The 22,644-nt window shown below is 36.2% G+C and overlaps 1 protein-coding gene across 1 annotated transcript in view; it reads right to left on the bottom strand.

The window, feature by feature from the left end:
* The window catches only part of ablim3 (actin binding LIM protein family, member 3), an 82,176-nt gene that overhangs the window by 51,490 nt on the left and 8,042 nt on the right, over positions 1 to 22,644 (bottom strand). The window contains exon 2 of the mRNA XM_073819952.1: positions 19,059 to 19,196. Within this exon, the coding sequence (XP_073676053.1) occupies positions 19,059 to 19,196 (138 nt within the window). The remainder of the gene's footprint in view (positions 1 to 19,058; positions 19,197 to 22,644) is intronic.

Genomic DNA, 22,644 nt, shown 5'->3' with positions numbered 1-22,644 from the left:
TCATGCAAATTTGAGAGTTGTATGTTAAATAAAATTGGACCTGTTTTTCAAGATTAAGATGTGTCAAATTATTATTATTTTTGTTTTTATTAAATAATAGGTGCAATTAGTTTACATACTATACAACACTTTATGCAGTTAAATATTGTTTAAAGCTTATGCAGTTAATAAATTGTTTAAATTGCTAGTCATTAATATTCAGCAATCTGGAAAATAAATACTGCACATACAGAATACACAAATTAAAGTAGTATACTGTAAACAAAACCTCAACAATGTAAAAAAATACAGTTATTTGTGGTAAACAGGAAATACAGGATGATGCTGTAAATTAAAATTACAGCAATGGTGCTGTAAATATTACAGTAACCGGTTGGCAACCCTGCTGCCGGTATTTTACTGTAAAATTTACAGCAAATTTTTTACAGTGAATGTAAGAGTGAAGAGACTTTCTCAAAGCGCTCATCTGTCCTGATGCTATCACAATGTCACTGAACTGCTGCTGTGACTCTGAATAGCTGGTAGAGCTGTGCAATATTTCAAAAAATAATTTTTCTCGTAACATTTTACAACATTGTCAATTTTAAAATGATTTTAATGCATTTTCCATATGGACATTCATTTTCCTAATCTGTCATTACACCCTTCATGATCCTTTCTTTGTCTTGTGAGTATGACAGAATTAAAGTTCACCTCCAGAACAAAAAATTACAGATAATTTACTCCTTTGTCATCCAAGATGTTCATTTCTTTCTTCTTTCAGTCGTAAAGAAATGTATGTTTCTTGAGGAAAACATTTCAGGAATTATCTCCATATAGTGGACTTCAATGGTGCCTCCAAGTTTGAACTTCCAAAATAGTTTAAATGCAGCTTCAAATGTCTCTAAGCAATCCCAACTGAGGAAGAAGGGTCTTATCTAGCGAAACGATAGGTAGTTTTTGAAATGACCAATTAAACATGCAAAGAAGATCAAATGCTCTTTACAAAAAAAGCAAAACAGCGATGTAGGACGATTTTGGCATTGAAGAAGAAAACGAGATGGGAGTTTTTCGACATTCCTAACTGTATTGACCTGGAAAAAACAGAGTTCCCGCAGACCTAGACAAGACAAGCCTTTGAGGTTAAAAAGTATATAAACTGTCAATTTGTTTTGAAAATGACCGATCGTTTTGCTAGATAAGACCCTTCTTCTTGGCTGGGATTGTTTAGAGACATTTGAAGCTGCATTTAAAATGCATTTTGGAAGTTCAAACTTGGGGGCACCACTGAAGTCTACTATATGGAGATAATTCCTGAAATGTTTTCCTCAAGAAACATAATTTCTTATCGACTGAAGAAAGAAAGACATGAACATATTGGACGACAAGAGGGTGAGTAAATTATCTGGAAATTTTTGTTCCCTCATGTCATTCCAAACCTGTAAGACCTTTGATATTTTTGATGAAATCTGAGAGCTTTCTGACCCTGCATAGACAGCAACACATCTACCAAGTTCATAGTCGATGAGACAACAGTGGTTCAACCATAATTGTATGATGCTACCAGAATCCTTTCCTGAAATAACTTTATTCAACAACTTCTTCTCTTCTGTGTCAGTCTACACCAAACGTTCATGAGAGTATCACCACGCATATGAGAAATTAATGGCTCCTTTAAGATATTGTAAAGTCTGATTTAAACAGATTATTACTGGTGAGCTGTACATCATTCCAGTATCTCTATAAAAAAGTCTGTGAATAAAGGCAGAGTGATAAAAGAGGCCAAGAGACTTATCAGAATAGTTATATTGCCAGTGGGCACTAGGACTTTTGCTAAACCCTCACTGTGGGCCAGCAGCTTTAGCAGAACTGGGATTTCTACAGAAATCTGGAGTCTTTGGCAGTGTAACCACATGTGCAGGAAAATTATAGCCCGGCTGTGAATGTCTGTGTGTGTGTGCATAAGATAGACGCTGTGCCAGGCAGCCGCATTTCAGACAACCACAAAACAATGGCATGTTGCTTCAAATGGCCCAACTGGATTGAAACCCTGCAATAAAAGAGAAACCTCTGGAGCACATGACATAGTGTTGAAACTTAATGGAAAATTAAAAAACTCTTTAAAAAAAAAAACCTCTTTTGCAACTCAAATAACTTCCAGAGACAGCCATTATTAACATTTCTGCTTCAAGATACAAAAAGCATGAACTGTAATACCAAAACAATGACATATGAAATAAACACTATAAAGCAGCCAGAAACAAACAAATAAGAGACGAAAAACACAAAGTGGGTACTCATTAGGGAAGTTGCTTTGAAACTGTCAAGTTACTGTCAAGCTACTCATATTTTAAATGAGTAAGCCATAGTTAAACCTTTTAAAACAGTAGTTTAAAAAAGCAGCTACTGTAACTACACTGAGGCTACTAAAAAACAATATATTTTAACCCTTATGCTGTAAAAATTGCTTGTGAAAAACTTTCACGAGATTTTCTTTCAATTGACCCTTCGCAAACGGCTTGATTGACGGGCAATCTGACCAATCATAATGCTGAATTCGCCATTCTGTCCGACAAACAAATCAGACAGGAGAGTAAATTACTTTGGTGGACTTAACTTAAAACTTGGTTCATTCATGTTTTTATTGTGTTTTAAATAAAGAAGAAAAGACAATCAGTTCACATGTCATTGATATAATAAGGCAATACACTGATTTGTCATGACACACTAAAGAACCACAAAACTGTATTTATTGTTTGAATTCCTTAAAAAATTACAACATTTTAAAGCTGAGACCTTGTTTTATACCAGAAGAACCTGCTCTGTCTTGTCTGTCGGCATGTTGTCAGTTTCCTCTTTGCTCTGCAATGTATTTTTCACTGTGTTAGAATATGATGTGCACCTGGGTTTTTGAGTTAAGAAAACATTATTTGTGCATAATTTTGTCAATGTTTACTTGACAACTGAGATGCATAAGCTCAGATCAATGGGGCCTATGATCAATCAGTTTCAAAAATAAATACAAAATGTGCTAATTCAAAAAAAGTTAACCAGGAACACCAAAAAAAAAAAATCCCCAAAATTATCAAAAGTTTTTTTTGGAAAGCTGTTACCGTTTTGATACCATGTGTGAGCAAGGTAAGTAACTTTTAGTCCAATTGGATCAATTCACCCAAAAATAACAATTCTGTCATTAATTACTCACCCCCATGTTGATCCAAACCTGTAAGATCTTTGCTCATCTTTGGAACACAAATTAAATAATTTTTAAGGAAATCTGAGAGCTTTCTGACTCTTGTGAAGTACTCTAACAAACATGCTTTGAAGACTGACACAGAAGTGAAGAAATTATTGAATAAAGTTGTTATTTTTGTTTTCTTTGTGCACTAAAAGTATTCTCGTAGCTTCAAAAAATTACGGCTGAACCACTGCTGTCACATTACCCATTACCCATTTCCTTACTACCTTTCTGGGCCTTGAACATGTCAGTTGCAAATTCTTGGATTTCATCAAAATATCTTAATTTGTGCTCCGAAGATGAACAAAGGTCTAAAGCAGGGGTCCCCAAACTAAGGCCCGGGGGCCGAATGCGGCCCGCCCCCACATTTGGACCGGCCCTCTGAACAATGCCAGAGACATATTTTGAAAATGTAATTTTAAATATGTTTTACTTATATCATGTCGGTAATTTGATAATAAAGGTTGGCTTTCAAACAAAAATTTCCCTTAGTTATTAACATAGGTATAATTATTTGTTAAATTCACTAACAGAATGGTACATCCAACGTAATGTGTCATCGCGATCGAACAGGTGATGCGGGAGTCAGCTAGAAAAGAGCGATGACAAAATGACTCAATAGCATTTGAGGTGAAACTAGCACTGCTTGTGGGACAAGTGCAAAAGCAAAACTTCACTCATCTCCCAGTTACCCAAAGTTTTTCTCGGTTGGTTGTGCATCTTTTTCTTCCACACCTTTTTCTTCAACTCAACTTACTGTTAACATGCTTGGATGCAGCACTCTGTGAACAGCCAGCTTCTTTGGCAATCAATGTTTGTGGCTTACCCTCCTTGTGAAGGGTGTCAATGATTGTCTTCTGGACAACTGTCAGATCAGCAGTCTTCCCCATGATTGTGTAGCCTAGTGAACCAACCTGAGAGACTATTTTGACGGCTCAGGAAACCTTTGCAGTTGTTTTGAGTTGATTAGCTGATTGGCATGTCATTATATTCTAATTTGTTGAGATAGTGAATTGGTGGGTTTTTGTTAAATGTCAGCCAAATCATCACAATTAAAAGAACCAAAGACTTAAACTACTTCACTCTGTGTGCATTCAATTTATTTAATACACAAGTTTCACAATTTGAGTTGAATTACTGAAATAAATAAACTTTTCCATGACATTCTAATTTACTGAGAAGCACCTGTATATCTTTTGAAAAGAAATGATCATTTGTCTGTCTGGTGCATAAAAAATAATAAACTATTCTAGCATTAAAATGTATAATAAATACAGGTAAAATCATAATAAAATAATAATAGTAGTCAGTCCGGCCCATGGAATTTTATTTTATAAACCGACCCGGCCCTCCATTAAAGAAAAGAAAATTAGGTGGCCCTCTCAGAAAAAAGTTTGGGGACCCCTGGTCTAAAGGGTTTGGAATGACACAAGAGTGAGTAATAAATGACAGAATTTTAATTTTTGAGTGAACTATCCCTTTAACTACCAAAAAGAAAACCTCTCCTGGTCAAAATTGGCTGGAACACAGTTTGAGAGTTAAATAAATGACTATTCGATTATATCATTACTAAATCAACCAAAATGCTGCATTAAAACAATGAGGATTTTTACAAGAGTTTTCACTAAAGACAACAGCTATTTTTTCAACATAAAACTATATAAACAGAAAAACACAGTCTAGTTAGAAGCACACCAATGGTACTTTTCTCTAATTGTCTCCATTTCAAGAACAATATGTGCTTCTTCTGTCCTGAATGTCTGAGAATAGCTGCTAGAAACGAGGACTCATTATCCCATCTATGATGCTGCTGGCTCATGGAGTTCCCAAACCGACAGCTCTTCACTAAGACATAGCAAACAGATACGCATGCTGGGCCACGTGATACTGAGAGAGGGCATGGGCTAAGAGGGTGAGACAGCACGAACGTAGACCCAGAGGGCCCGTGCTTTATTCTGGAACCGTGCCTACTTTCTGTATCCCTGACCACAAGGCAATAATCCTGAGCTCAACTGCAAGGATGAAGACGATGGAGCTCCTCGAGACTCAGCATGAACAATACAACTAGAGGCCTTTTAGAAAGATGAACCGGTCACTGTTGGTCCCTGCAGAGGTGCTGAACGGCCAGAGCAATGACGTTCTTGTGAATATTCACTTTGCGAGCACAGTCACAGAGACTTATGTACCAATAGATTGATTAACTGGTGGAATGCAAGAACTTTATCTACACCAGTAATAGAAAAACGAAAAATTAAAAATACAAATATGCAAAGTGGAAATTATATCTCACACAGGACTGTGCATGAAAGAATGAGAAAAAAAAACACAACAAAAATAAAATTAAGCTAATGCATTTATGATTGACTGAAATGGATTGATCAGACGAATCTAAATGTTTTTTAAATGGACTGGTCGAGTAATTAGTGAAGACCATTTCAGTTCTGATAAAAGGCGCTCAGAACGGCGGTTCATTGGCTGAGATTGTTGGGAGGGACGTCCTCTCTTTCACAGTTGCCATAGGAAACCTAAACCTTCCACGGTTGCCCTAGAGACAGCAGGGTCCCATACAAAACGCCTGAGGTGTGAGACTGCTTATTTGTGTGGCTGTCCAACTCACTTTTAGACAACATGACCATCTTCGTGTCACTGGAAAGCATGACTAATGTCGATTTTAATAGTAAAGTCTATATCAACTTGGTGTCGTGTGGCTTCCTTCAAGTTGGCTTCAGGATTCTGTTTTGAGGTAGGGTGTGTCTGTTCGGGCTGGTAAAAATTCAGTAGGGGTTTTGATGGCTTGGAGGAACTACTGTATATGTTTAAATTAGGAGCACATGGAGAGCCAGTTTAGACCTCCTAAATACTAGCTTCACTTAAAACTGTGGTAAGTTAACATAAGGGTCATTTTTTTTACATTGAGATTTATACATCATCTGAAAGCTTAATAAATAAGCTTAACATTGATGTATGGTTAGGACAGAATAGAACAATATTGGCCAGATAAAATTAATTTAGAATCTGATGGTGCAAAAAAGTCTAAACAATTAGAAAACCATTCTTAGCAATGCATATTACTAATAAAAAAATTTCATATATTTTTGGAAGGAAATTTACAAAATATCTTCATGGAACATGATCTTAATATCCTAATGGTTTTTGGCATAAAAGAAAAACTGATCATCATGGCTATTGCTACAAATATACCCGTGCTAGGTTTTGTGGTTACATTTCAATAGTTTAATAATCATAATATTATACTGTCACAGTACAAGTGACTTAAATTACCTCATAATCATATCAAAGGGTACTTCACATCAAAAAACCCTGCTTAAATCACACTTTTATTAAAAATTCCACAGCAGAACTGACACGCTTGTTTCAAGTTATAGTTCTGGGAATGTCATTTATATAGAAGCTGTTTCCGAGTCTTATCCTCTCTCTCTCTCTTTTATTCTCTGTGTTGAGGCATTTGCTGCTCAGAACTGTGGTCATTAAAACAGAACTGATTAAGGAACAGCGGGAGGGATGGCTGATTATGTATTTATCAGCAGCCAACAGATGCAATTAAAATTCCCTTCTTCAGGACATTCCAGTATCCCGGAACACTCAATACACTCCTATTGCCCCTTCTCCTCTACTCCGTGCTTCACCCCTCCAGACTTTTGTTCGTAGGATTTTCTTTTTATCGCATCAAGTGTTACAATTACATTTTATCGACTTCAGTTCCTCAGCACATGGCGAGGTAAGTCAAAGAGATAGGTAGACGTGTCTTTCTCTGTCTTACTCTTTCTGTCCTTCTCTTTTACTGAATAAAAAATTTAATGCTAGTACACTTTATAGAAACAGTTATACAGCGGGGCATTCAGAATGTCATTTAAACCTGGTAATACATGATATTTCTAAAAGAAGACATCTGATGCCTATTTTCCAAGTAGGTATGATTCTTTAGGGTCTTCGTGAAATGTCTGCAACATACTTTGATTAAAATTCCTCAGTGGTCATGTAAAACAACACCTTTTTACCTTGTCAAAAACAGCTCTGTTCACAGCGAGCCGTTTCGGTGCAAGTCTCTTTAAATGATAATAAGCTACTGCTCACTCCACTCCACCCCTCCCGTCCGTTTTGTGTGTATTTGGTGGTGTATTATCATCGAAAACAAAACTAATCCACTGCATCCTTAGTGGCTCTGATGTTTGGAGAAAATAAACACTCTTATGTTCTCTTTTACATCCAACTACAAAACACCTGCATTGCTTGGTTGTGGGCGGGGCCTAAGCAATGTGATGTCATACCGCTCAGAAAATCAAAACAGGTTGTTAATTAAGACCGTTAAGATTTCTGGAGATTAAAAAAAGAGTGAATGAACTTCTACCATTGTCTTCGACCATGTGAGTATTTAAATTTACATATAAACCAGTGATCTATATAACATTGTCATCAGCTATTACAACATCAATGTATTTTTGTGCCGGTAATATAACCTGAATGGCTTTGTAGATGATGCTCAATGATTCACAGCACAGCATGTGGCTCTCTCTGTGACAATGGCCCTCTTGTCTTCCTGCCCACACCTGTCTGTGCCTCTTTCTACCTACCGCGTCGCTTCTCTCCTACCTAGCTGGTGCTAATAGGAAACTCATCAACTGTAATTAATGTGCTGTTTTGACTGAATGAAAGATAGAGTGAGAGTTAGTGAGAGGAGAGGAAGCGATTAGTCCCCTCAGGGCCCTACATGGCCCTCCACTGAGCAACCAGATGGTCTTTTGTGGAGTCAGTGAGTAACAGCAAGAAATCAAGGGAACGACAAAGAAATTATGCATATGTTGACAACAGATAAATAAATCCAAGGGGCTGAGGTTTCCTCAAAAGTGAGAGTAACTCTTAGGAATTCCCCCGTAATTATTTATCCTTTGAAGTGCATAATGTATATTTTCCAATATTTCCAAGCATGAGTAAAAATTTAATAACTGTAGTCATATTCTGCATATGTGACCCTGGACCACAAAACCAGTCATAAGTGTAAATTTGTTGAAATTGAGATTCTTACGTCAGCTGAAAGCTGAGTAAACAAGCTTTCCATTGATATATCGTTAAATATATATTGTTAAAATAGGATAATGTTTGTCTGAGATACAGTTATTTGAAAACCTGGAATCTGAGGGTGCAAATAAATGTAAATATTGAGAAAATCGCCTTAAAAGTTGTCCAAATGAAGTTCTTAGCAATGCATATTACTAATCAAAAATCAAGTTTTTATATATTTATGGTAGAAAATTTACAAATTATCTTCATGGAACATGATCTTTACTTAATATGCTAATGATTTTTGGCATAAAAGAAAAATCGATAATTTTGACCCATACAATGTATTTTTGACTATTGCTACAAATATACCTGTGCTACTTAAGACTGGTTTTGTGGTCCAGGGTCACATATAATGTCACTACTGTACATCCAACCAAATCATGAGTCATATACATAAAAACTGTCACTGTCACATATATTGTACATGTGTGACCCTGGACCACAAAACCAGTCTTAAGTAGCATGGGTATATTTGTGACAATAGCCACCAATACATTGTGTCAGCCAAAATGATCGATTTTTCTTTTATGACAAAAATCATGAGGATATGAAAGGGGTCATCAGGTGCAAAACTAACTTTCACATGTTGTTTGAACATTAATGTGTGTTGGTAGTTTGTGTACATAACCACCCTACAATGATAAAAATCCACCCAGTGGTATTTTTTTAATCTTTAAAAGTAATATCCCCTTTTTAAAATCAGTTCATTCTTAGCTTCTTGTCGTTGTGACGAAACAAATTTGATTGACATAAGTGCCTTACCTTAGACCCGCCCTCATCAAGCTGAAACTGTCCGAACACGATACTCACTGTGTCGACTCAATTATAGTCTCAGCCTCAGTCGTCACGCCCACGGAACGTTGGCTAAACGTCTGATGCATATGGTACACTTAACTGGAAACACTTCAGGAATGTCGAAGTCGTCATCTGATTAGTTGAATTTGATCGGATTTCCGGGAGACGCGAGTGTTGCGTTTATTTTCAGTCCTCCAGGAAACAAAGCGCAGACTGATTTACTCGGCGTTTTGCTAAAAGGTGCTTATGCAGACGCCATTGTTGTTATACACTTTTGCGACGTTCGCAAACAAATTACTGACTTACTGCTTGTTCTCCCTCTTCTTATTTAACTTTCAATGCTGGTTATTTCAATGACTGACTTGTTGCACGCCAGTCTGTTGTTGTGGGGGCATTTCCACGCACCGAAACGTGACGCTGAACGAAACAAACTGTGATTGGTTATTTGAAATGTCGGTCAAACGGCCTTATGGGCAGGCCTTGGCCAACTAAAGCTGCCATGAATTCCAGACCTTCAGCCGTCAGTCTGAAGGTCTGGCTACGCGAGACTAACTCAATTAAGACTCTAATTGAGCGATTGAGGTGTTCTGTTGATGGATGTAATAATGAACATAGTAATAGTCATTTACTACCGACATCTGAGCCGCTGAAGACGCAGAGGTTTAATGTTACTTTTGTTTTTAAATGGAAAGCACCAATCCCGATCTACATAAGCATCTATCTTCGTGTGAATCGTTCCTGATGCAGCTTCACCCATAGCAGAAGTGAGTATAAGGGTTTTTTATGCATCTTTGCAAATGGCTTTTCTTAATAATGTGCTTGTTGGCAAATTTTGCCGATAAACGCGACTAAATGCAGCTAAAGTAAACATAATCCCAGAGAGGGGCGGGGCGAGCAGAGCTCATGGCATTTAAAGGGGCCATGTCTTCAAATGAGCTGAAATTTTGCAGAGCTGATTTTGACGAGGTAAAAGGGTGTTTTTTTATACTACTATTGAGAATTTTTAATCAAAGTATATTAGAGACTTTTCATTAAGACCCTAAAGAATCATATGAACTTGTGGAAAATGGGCATCCGATGACCCCTTTAAGTAAAGGTCCATGTTCCATGAAGATATTTTGTAAACATCCTACTTTAAATATATCAAAACTTAAGTTTTGCTTAGTAATATGCAATATGCAACAACTTTAAAGGCGATTTTCTCAGTATTTTGATTTTTTGCACCCTCACATTTCTAGATTTTCAAATATTGTCCTATCCTAACAAACCATACATCAATGGAAAGCTATTTATTTAGCTTTTAGATGATGTATAAATCTCAATTTAATGAAATTGACCCTTACGACCCTTTATGACTGGTCCAGGGTCACATATAAAAAATATACTGCTTATTTTGCCTATCAAATTACTATCCAATAAAATGAAGGATCTATATCAAAACTAAAATAAAACATAAAAAATTAAAATCTTATAAAATATTAAAAATACTAAATATTAAATTAACGTTAAAATATGAATTAAATAAGTAATTATTATATTATTTTATAGTATTATACACTACATTTGATATACAGTGTGTGGTATATCAAAAACACACCACTCGGTTTCCACCACATCGCTGCGATCAGTGTACAGTATCTCTACACTCACTTCCTGCTTCCTGGTAAACCTCTAAACTTGATTTAAACAGACAGATATAATGTTTTCAGCAGGTCTCGCTCTGTTTCTGTCTCGCTCTGAGGCTGTGCCTCTCCTGTAGCTGCTTTCATTAACCTACTAACCTCTCTGAAAAATGCCTAATGTTGCAGGAGCCCTTCAGGTATAAGACTGGCAATATTCATTCCTCCAATCCAAGTTTAATCTCTCTGGTTTGAGTTTTTAATCTACATTGCTGTAGACTGATCTTTTTTTCTTACATGAGCCATTTGCCAATTACAATGTTAAATCTATATTATTTACAGGTTAAATGCATATTCATTCAGTCAAAATCAATATACAATAGGCCAATTTTCAGTCTGGGGTTTTGACATGTGGTAGGCTAATCCGTGACACCTTACCTAGATCTTCAGGAAAACATATGGGGAATTCAGTCTCTAATACTGCCACTGTCCTTTCATCTGTGGGAGAATGTCTCCCCAGCAACTATCGCATGGGCTTAATGATTGGACGGGCATATGTTGCCATAGTTACGAGAAGCTCCCATCCTGCTCAGTCTTCCTCCTCTAGCAGCTGACAACTCAGAAAAAGCTGGGCTCCGCACAACACATATAGCAACTGAGCGTTTTACTGATGCTTCATAGTTCACAACTAAAGTAGTCTGATGTTCAGAGCACCTGACATTTGATTGTCTATATATTTGTGTGCTTTACTCTCTGAAGAGCTCATGAATTTCTAGTTGTTTTATGGATATACAGTCAATGAATGTAATTAAATCTATGCAAAACACCTATTGTTTGAGTTTGGTTTATTTAGTTTGTATTTATGTATTTTTGTAGGCTGATGAGACTAGCATGTCATTATACAGAAGGAAGAGAATCCGCATATACCTAGAGGAAGAGAAAACAACATTTTACACAGCCAATTAACCCTCAGCTTTTAAAAGGGATCTGTTTTGACAGACATCTTAATGACCTGCCATTCCCGTTCAGAAGAAGCAGTGCTGAGCAGCATTATTTGATTTGTAAAGTAAACTAACTGCTCATGAGCTACAGCTCTGAAAAGAATTTGTTGACTATGACAAAACTGTAGACGTCTATGTTTACTCAGTGGTAAAATATAAATAATTTAACCCTGAAATTACAGCTAACTTGTAGATGGGGGCGACTTTTTAGATTTATTTATTACTATTTTCATGTTTTGGCCAATATCCCACAAATTATCCATATTAAAATTCTATACTATTTTGTGTGCTATTAAAATGTACAGCATGAAAATGGATCATGTTTTTAAATAATAAACTTTACAGGGATAGTTCACCCAAAAATGAAAATTATGTCATTAGTTATTCATCCTCATGTCGTTCTAAACCCGGAAGACCTTCATTCACCTTCATAACACAAATTAAGATATTTTTGATGACATCTGAGAGCTTTCTGTCCCTGCATAGACAGCAAAGAAACTGAGAGTTTAAGGCCTAGAAATGTAGTAATGTCTGACAATGACACTGATGTTACATGGACTATTTTAACCATGACCTTACTACCTTTCTGGGCCTTGAACTTGGTAGTTGCATTGCTGTCTATGCAGGGTCAGAAAGCTCTCGGATTTCATTCAAAAATATCTTAATTTGTGTTCTGAAGATGAACCCTTCGTTTCTTTCAGGTTTGGAACAACGTAAATAATTTAGATTTTTGGGTGAACTATCCCTTTAAGTGAACGTATAATGACGGCAAATCTAATCTAAATTCAAAAATAGGGGAAAGGCACTAGGGATGCACCGAAATGAAAATTCTTGGCCGAAGCCAAACAAAATAAAACACTGGGCCGAAGGCCGATTACTGAACCAATTTTTGTGTTTTTTGTGTTTTTTACCCCATGTATTTTGACATGGGGTAAAAAAGCAAAATGTGCTTTTTACAGTTTTGTCTTGCTTTTCAAAAAAAAAAAAAATCAATTACAAAACAACAATTTAAAAATATTTACTTAACACTGAACATTTTTAACATTCTAGTGGACGTTATAGCCTACCAACAAAGCACAATTTAACTTCAAATTAATAAGTTAGTAAAATAACATTATTTGGCCATTTTTAAGACCCCCTTTTTGAACCAGGCATGTGTTTTTAAATGTACAAATAAATGCAGCCTTTCTGAGCAAAGCAGAAAATTATAATAAATGTATTAATGGTTTTAATGATTGTTATCATTATTTTTGTCTTACTTTCTATTTTATTTTACAGAACAACAGTAAAATTACAATGCTAATATTTAAGAATGTTGACTTTTATTTTGGCGGAAACCCACAAGAAGACCTCAGTACTATTTTTGCTGACAGGAGCAGATTTATGAATGTTTCTCATTATGCGGTTTCAGCATGGATTTCCTTCGTGCTTTGAACTTTGAACCCTGGCTAACGAGCTCATGCAGAGTTGTCAGAAGAATACATACAAATTGTGCATGTAATAGACAACATAACGTTCTGTAGTTTATTTACTAACGGTTTAAGGCCATTTCAGTCATCATACAGTAACCAGCAACAACCAACCCTTTCTTTTCTCATCGAAGGCATGCGATGCGGTTCTAAACAGTCTCGTGCTGTCTGTGCTTGTAGTGATTTTTGCATCTTTCTCTGACAGTTTTAAATGCTTCCACACTGTTTGCTGCATTAGTGTGCGCCTCTATTTGATCACGTCACGTCATTGTTCGGTATAATTTATTCTGTATAATTTCGGTTGCCGAACATTCAGTGCATTCCTAAAAGGCACATTATGCAATGAATATTAAAAAAATTAATTATATTTGCAATGTAATAAACATTACTCCAAGGTGTCAGGTTTGAAGAACTATACTGTAGTTGGCGAGTGCCTATTGCAACAGTCACCAGTAATTGTCCATAAAAAACACTGGCCGTTTCAGATAAACTTCCTCCCTCTTGGAATTCTGTGCACTACTACTGGGCCAATTTGTTCAGAACAATGTCCTTATCACACACATGAGCAATGGAGAGAGAAAGGAGCTCAAGTGGAACTGTAACTTAAAGGGATAGTTCATCAAAACTGAAAATTCTCTCATCATTTACTCATCATTTTATACATTTTGAAACAGTTTTGGTTATAAAAAACACTGAGGGATTTCTCAAAATACTTTTATGTTCCCCTGAAGAAAGAAAGTCATAACAGAGGGTGAGTAAGTGATGACAGCATATTCATTTTTCTGTGAACTATCTTGTCTAGCAGTTTATAGATGGTGCTCATACTTGTGTGTCACCCACTACAGAGGCTCAAGTGTAGGTGAGCTAGTCTGGATATTTATTGTTCCATGACATTTTACTCAGACATACTGTCAAGCATTCAACTCAAATGTCTCACACTTTGGAGTTAAAAAGCAGCATATTTGCCTTAAGAAAGACGAGAAAATGTGTTTCTGAGAGAAGATAAGATTATATAATCATATTGTTTCTGCAATTGTCATGCTGTATGCTCAATTAATTAGCTGTTTTAAATACCAAGTGGGCACTAACTGAAAATGATTCTTTTAAATCCATGAAAATTAATTTACATCACTTAAATACATTTAAATTCCCCAGTCTGTAGCGTATATTGATTTATAAAGGCTTATGTATAATAATTTAATAATGTACAAGTAATTTTAATGAAGCAATACATGCAGTTGATAAAAAAGCTACATTTGACAGAAAATTATCTGACAACTACTACACCATAATATCTACAAGTATGTCAACACACTTACAGCAAATGATGACGCTTTTAAAGTATACTTATTATGATATTTTGTTCGGTAATGCAGTGACATTCATAATTTTACAAGTGCTGTCCAAACACATTTTGGAGCCACCATATGTCTCTATGATATCAATAGTTGCACAGCTGTGTTCATTATCTGTTCTCATTCATGTAGGCGAGAGAGAGGAGCCAACTAGAAAGCTAGAAAGGAGTCAGGAGATCAGCAAGTATGTGACTTCCATTCCCTGCTGAGAGCTGTTAGTCTCCAATCTGACTTTTATTTGAATTGGGGAAATAAATGCACAACCAAATAGAGATTTAATGAGTTTTCTGTGCCTGTACATCTAACAGAAACAAATAAAATTTGCCCTTGCGTGAATACATGTGAGAATGCATGTTTGTTGTGCATGTATGTGTGTGCGTTTGAGAGGGTGTTTCACAAGCGTTTATGTTGGAACTGTGGACATGCATACACAGGAAGCGAGTGCGGCTATTACGCCTGGCTGCCTCCCCTTTACACAAACTAGCCATTGGCGTGTCCTTGGAAACAGCTGGTTCTCTCATACCTGTGTGTACAGCATCCGCCTCCTTTCATGGCCACAGCCTGTGTAAACTCCCCCTGAAATTGTCTCCACTGCCTCAGCTTCAGCTGTATCTACATGACCTTGGCCCACATGTTTCTTCCTGTGTGCTCGAGTGCTTGCTTTTTCAATTAACTAGACTATAATTCCAAAAGCATCTCCTTTTCTTCATCTTCCCCTGTTTGCAAAAGCACGTCGTCAAGTAAAGCCAACCAATGTAATCTACTTGATTGTAGACCAAACCAAATAGCTCCATTACTAACTATTGATTTTTGACCCTTTCCAAGTCAGTCATGGATTCCAAGAGCCAAAACATACATCTTTCATGCCTTTTAAAATAAAAGCACAATTCGGATCAATAAACCAAGGCTCATTTGAAAAACTCAATTCGGTTTCTAACTAAAACACCAAAAACTTTACAATTACAGAGGGAGATTATTGATTGATAAAGACTTATTTTTGGGTGCTTCCATGCACAATACTATTGTATGACCTCAAACCACTTTTAACAGTGCAAGACTTGCAAACCAAAATAATCACATACAATATATTTAGTGTAGGTGGTACAGTGTGTTTTCAAACAGGATAAAGTTTGAAATATATAACCTTCAAACAGAGATTTCATTTCCAAACTGCAACACATACAACAACCAATGTAATATAACATTATCAGATTCATTTTCATCCATTTTTTGGACTAAACTAAACATGCTTTTAGTGCCACACACTCAATGCTGGCTATTAACTGATTACATGTAATCTGGATTATGTAATCAGATTCCAAAAAATAAGTACTTGTAATTAGAGTATATTACATTTCAGAATGCTTATAATCAGATTAGTTACTTTTTGTGGTCTTCTGATTGGTCCACTGTTTTGTAACTGACACTGATGAGCAGTGCTGCGTGTTGAAGTGTTAATTCTGATAACTTGACACGGCATCTTAAACACACCACTCACGTGCAAGACACAGCGAAAGACGTGAGCACAGCAGTCATACACCTCCATATAACATGACTACACACATGGCAGTATGTTTTTAATTGGATAGTATAACAGGATTAAAGAAAAAACTAAATGACTGACATTTAGTTTCGATTACTTTTCCCGATTACTTTGGCCTTAAAATATGGTATGTGTAATTTCAGTGTAATGGGAAAGTATTATCAGGATTTTTTTTAAAAAATGAAATAACCAACAGAGGAAAATCACACCGGTTAGAGTTTGTGATTTTCAGTTTTGATTACTTTTCAATAAATGGTCCAGCAATCTCTACAATATGATACATTTAATTCCTCCTTTAGTCCCTTCTGTGATAAATGTCCAGACCAACAACTCGGATCCTTTTTTCATATGATGTGGGAATGTGAAAAAGTTTAAAATATTTGTAATGAGGTGTGTAATATCTTATCAAAAATGATTAAATATCCTATATCGGTGAACCCGTCTATATTATTACTGAGTGACGATTCTCTGTTGAACTTCTCTAAGCTACAAAAAATGTTTGGCTGGCCGGCTTAACATCTGCAAAAAAACTGTTAGCGCAACACTGGCTTCCACCACATAGCCTGGATATGTACAAATGGTTGATACAACTTCAGGACATTATAATGCTTCAAATACCCACAGCTCGGGTGAACCTGGCACAAATCTCTACATTAAAGATCTGCACTATAGCTGCTGAGAAGATCTCCAAGTATATTGCACAAAACAATGATCAGGGCTCAAAATGAATGTCTTAACGCTGTATTTTTATTTTATTTATGTATTTTTATTTTGCATTCTTGATTGCTGGATTTTATGTTTTATGATTCCTGTGGCTTTGGTTTTCTGTTAACTTTTCTATTCATTAGGTACCCTATTTTAGATAGACCGCAAGGAAATGGTGGCTGGGAGGGTGGGGGGAACGTTGAATTGATGTGTGATTCTGGTTTGTAAATTGTCAGTAAAACAATAAAAAATAAAAATAAAAATGATACGTTTAATGTATGTTTAATGGGAAAGTATTAACAGGAATAAAAAAGGAATAACCAACATGAGAAAATGATGTCCGTTATAGGTTGCGAATTCCGGTTTAGATTACTTTCGATAAATCGTCCAGCCCTACAATAAGGTACATTTAATGTAAGTTTAAAACAATATTGACAAAAAAGTAATCTAAAAAGTAGTCACAGTACACTACCTAAAACTAGCAACCTAAATTACATTTAGTGTTGCCAAGTCTGCAGTTTTCCCGTGGAATTGGGCTACTTTAACACTGTTGCCGCAGGGTGTTTTTCATGTCCGCAAGTTGAAGTGACTCAAAAATGTGATATTTATCCCCTGGAATGCCAATTTTATCAGGGAAACCCTGCGGAACATGATTTTTGACAGGGGACCCCCCTTGAAGTTTTGGGCTAATTTTGAGTAGTCAATTGGGCAGGTTTTGTTGTGAAAACCTGGCAACCCTGATTACATCATGTAATCTGTAATCAGTACCAGACTACTGAACAGAATTTGTAAGTAATCTATCCAGCTCTGCGCACACAAGACATTTCACTTTGAAAGTTTCACAAAACACAGAAATCCAGAAATGTCACCACAGGTACATTTTTCCCATTGAAACTGTATTGAATAAATTGCAAACTCAGTAAACAAACATGAACATTACGTGCATACAAATCAGCCACGTTTGGTTTTTAGCTTCAACAGAAGGGCTGAAAGCGGACTGTCACATGTTTACGAACACTGGCAACTGCGACTCCAACATGGCCCCTCTGACCTATGACAGTACATGCTGAGTGAGCTGGGATTCCTGTGAAACACCCCACAAATGTTGCCCCTTTATCCAATTAACCGGGCCTCAAAGCCCCACGGCGCATCAGCACACTCGGTTCTCCCATCAAAACAAAACTCACAGCACGCACAGAAGCCGAGCCGTCAGTCACAGGATTGTAAACAAACCGCCGCACAACAATGAAATGGCAACGATGCTGGAGATACGAGCTGCTGATGCAGAGTTTGGACTTCCTACACACATGCACAATAATATATAGCGTGAATCGTGAGATAAGGGGTGGGGTTGAGTTAGAGGTGAAATACATTATTGCTTGAGGCAATTTTTATGGAAAATATAGTGGGCGAATTTGATAGAGAGAGGAAGCGAAGGGGAAAAGGACTGTTATTGTTGAGTGACTTCATGTGCTCCAAGGCAACTCGTGATGTCATAACGGAGGGAGGGAAACTGCCATTCTCTTTCAATCGCTCCCGCCTCGTCTCTCCATCTATGAGCCCCCCTCATCCCCCCCCAACTATGCCCTAGGGTTTGCTATGGGAGGCTGCTATTGGCTGTCGGTTTGATAGTGTAGCTGAGAATAACCACCAACCAGGGGCAGGGTGCCCCTCAACACGGTTTCCACAGCAACCCCTTAAATGCAACACAGGGACCATGTGGCAACACCAGTTTGAGTGTAAGCAGGGAAAAGTAGCACAAATACAACCTTTCAAAAGCTCATTAAACCACAAATGAGTCCATCTCTCAAGGGTTTTACTTCCACATTTTTAATCTCGCGTAATCTAAAGGTGGCGGTACCTGGTCGCATCATATTCACATTCGTTTTACATTTTAATTTCTTGACGTCACTAATGTCAGCGATAATTGAGGGCAGTGCCATGGGGCATCACTGAGCTACCATCTTGACAATGTGAGGCTGCAGGATCTCATTATGCAACAGGTCCCTACTTCAGACAGCCCCAGGAGCACAGCCAGCATCATTAAATCAGAAATCCACTGCTTCTAACCACTCTTGCCAAACTGCTATTAGGTCAGAGGCAGAGAGCTCTGCTTTAGTTCTTAATGAAGTGCCATTACTGAACAGAATCTATTGGAAATGGTATATCTGACAAAATTCCAAGACAGTGTGCAAGCTTTTCCCATAATTAAAAGACAGTTCTGAGAGGTCACAGAGTATACAATGCATTGCTGTATGTAAAAGACTCTTACCTTGGCAGGTGAAGCATTTGATGTGGAAGTGGACATGCTGCACTCGTACCACCTCTCCTTTACACAACTCCCGGCAGCGAAAGCAGTGGATTGGTCCGGAGCTCCGTTCACTGCTGCATGAGCTTTGCTGATAGGGTACTACAAGGAAAAAGACAAAAAGGCACTGAGTAACGAATATTAGAACAAAGGGGATGTACAATATATCGAACCTTTTTTAATCATTTTTTCTAAATTAATTATTATTTTTAATTTTTGGTTGACACTGTGGTGTTGTTTTTTTTTTCATTTTCATTAATTAAAATAATTAACTGAAAAGCTGGAAAAAATATTAGATGAAAAACTTAAAAAATAATTAAATAATTGATCAAACTAAAAATATATATAAAAAAAATTTAACTAAGTAAAGCAAAAACTGAAAATACATATTAAAAAAGTTATTAAAATTATTAATAATTACTATAAAATTATATAATTAATACTACATTTTTTTAGAGCCACGCAAAAAAAAAAAAATACAAGATTACGAGATTACGAGATAAAGTCAAAATTACAAGAATAAATTCTAAACATTTCAAGAAGTGAAATATTATGAGAATAAAGTTGAAATATTACAAGAATAAAGTCAAAATACTACGAGGATAAAGTTGAAATATTTTGAGAATAAAGTCAAAATGTTTCCAGTATAAAGTCGAAATGTTTCGAGAATTTAAATAATAGAAATTAAAGTTATAATATTTTGAGAGTATAACCTATATTATTGCGCATGCAAAGGCCCGGATTGAGAGCACCGGGAGAAGTTGCCAGGGCATTTATTTAAAGTAGTTGCATCTGAGCGGCCGCAAAATATTATAACTTTAATCTCGTAATTGCTACAAATTAAATACAAATTTTTATTCACGAAACATTTAAGACTTTATTCTCGAAACATTTAGACTTTATTCTCGTAATTTCGACTTTATTTTCATAATATTTCGACTTTATTCTCGTAATTTCTTGAAATATTTCGACTTTATTCTCTGAATTTTTACTTTATTCTCGAAATCTCGTAGTATTTAGAGTTTATTCTCGTAATATTTCGACTTTATTCTTGTAATTTTAACCTTATTCTCAAAATATTACAGCTTTAATCTCGTAATATTATATATATATATATTTTTTTTTTTGCCGTGGCACTAAAATGCCATTGTACACTAGTAATATAATAGCATACTTTTTATCTAATAACATTATTAAAATGTATTTTAAAAACTCTCAAAATGAATATTTTCATTAAAAAAAACATTTACATTACCATTACCATTTTTGCAAGCGGCAATGGTGTACCAGTTCTAATGCCATGGAAAAAGTTCAAGCAAAGCATGTTAACTGTTCTGTCTTTGGCTGCACATATGAGCACAGAACATTATTTAGAGTCCCCGCCTCAGAGGAGACAAGAGAGCAGTGGATTTATTGATTTATTTACTGCATATTACAATGCTGCAACACAGATCTAATATAAACATGCGATTTCTTTCCCAGGTGTTTACTTTCACAGACATAACCGACTGTTTTTGTAACTTGTGTGTTTTTAACATGAACTTCTGTGTATTTGATAGTATAAGCGCAATAAGACATGAAAGAGAACTTAGTTTAGTACTCACATGCCGTGTGACAGCCGCTTTCTGTGCGCATGCTTTGGATGTGTGTGCTCAGAAAGCATTCTTCCACTCAAAATAGGCATTTTCAAAATGATATAATAAATGATCTGTGTTTTGAGCTAAAGCCTCACAGATACATGTTGGGGATACCTGAGACTTACATTACATATTGTTAAAAGGGACATAATATGTCTCCTTTAAGACAAAAGTGATGTGTTTTACATTGTACAAACCAAAAAATGCCCTCTATGTATTAGTGGTACCTGTACTAAAGCTGTGAGGCATGTGTTTGTCATTATAACATGCCTGAGGGTTACCTAAATAATTTCCGTTGCTCTCTCTCTTTCTGTTTATTGATGGCTGGTGGTTTTGTGCTGATTGCCTTCCTATTAAAGATGTATAACAGGCATTCAAACACTCAGCCAGTGAATAAATCAATTACTGTGCAATCACTGTAGCAATTGTTGCCCGCGCTTTAGTCTAAAAGGATTTAACTGGGGGAAAATGTTGAAAACAGCAAGGGCACGTGCCCTACCCTGATCTCCATTGTTTCAGCTACAATGCTGGCAGCAGGGCAGAACTACTGGGCCTGTGATCAGATTCATCAGCACCGTGTTCCCACAGCTCTCTGAGAAACAGAGCCTGGCGACAGCCAGGAACACACATTAAAATAGTGTCTAGCCTGGTAGAGCAGACTGAGAACTAGGTTTTAATGAGGGTTTTGTGTGTATGTTGGAAAAGACAAACGAAATCAGTGAGCACAATGCACCAAGTCAGGAAGTGAAACTGATCAGATAAACTTGTGTAGGAAATTTCCTTATTTTTCAACAATAAATCATGATTATTAACATGCCCTTACCTTATTAGGAATGCACCAACATTAAAATTCTGCCCAGCACATATACAATTGAGGTCAAAAGGATACATCCCCTTTTGAGAATCTAAAATATTATTTTACCAAAATAAGAGGGATCATACAAAAGGCATGTTGATGTTTATTTAGTACTGACCTGAATAAGATATTTCACATAAAAGATGTTTACACATAGTCTACAAGTGAAAATAATAGTTAAATTTATAAAAATGACCCCGTTCAAAAGTTTACATCCTCTTGTTTCTTAATACTGTGTTGTTACCTGAATTATCCACTGCTGTGTTTTTTTGTTTAGTGATAGTTGTTAATGCTGCCTTGTTTGTCCTAAACAGTTAAACTGCCTGCCATTCCTCATAAAAATCTTTCAGGTCCCACAAATTCTTTGCTTTTCCAGCATTTTTGTCTATTTGAACCTTTTCCAACAATGACTGTATGATTTTGAGATCCATCTTGTCACACTGAGGACAACTGAGGGACTCGTATGCAACTATTACAGAAGGTTCAAATGCTCACTGATACTCCAGAAGGAAAAACCATGCATTAAGAGCCGGGGGGTGAAAACTTTTGAACAGAATGGAGATTATAAATTTTTCTTATTTTGCCTAAATATCATATTTTTTCATTTAGTACTGCTCTTCAGAGGCTACAGAACATAGTTACAAAATAAGTTCAATTTACCCTGATCTTCAAATGGACTGTTTCCTTCTGGACAAAATAACTAAAACCAACCATTTTAGACGCTGAGAGTGAAATTAGGTATCAAAACATTATAATAAACACAATACGAAAAAAAATTATATTCATTCAAAATGAATTAAATTGTAAAAAACAATATATGTGAAATAAATACACAGCATATTGGTAAAGTATCTGAGAGCTGAAAATAGCATTTTTCAGCTCAACAAACAATGACTTGTATTAGAAGATCACTTCACATATTGTCATTCTATTGGAACAGAGAGTTTCATTGACTTTTCTTCATCCACAGCTGAAGAACAATGATCCATTAATACTGTTATGCCTCCTCCAGTAGCTCAATCTCACACTGGTAATATTGTAAGCACTTATTCCTTTG

This window comes from Garra rufa, chromosome 16 (genome assembly GCF_049309525.1).
Source record: "Garra rufa chromosome 16, GarRuf1.0, whole genome shotgun sequence".
Lineage (NCBI taxonomy): Eukaryota > Metazoa > Chordata > Actinopteri > Cypriniformes > Cyprinidae > Garra > Garra rufa.
Note: the sequence above shows the minus strand (reverse complement) of the source record. Positions and strands in the feature narration are given on the sequence as shown.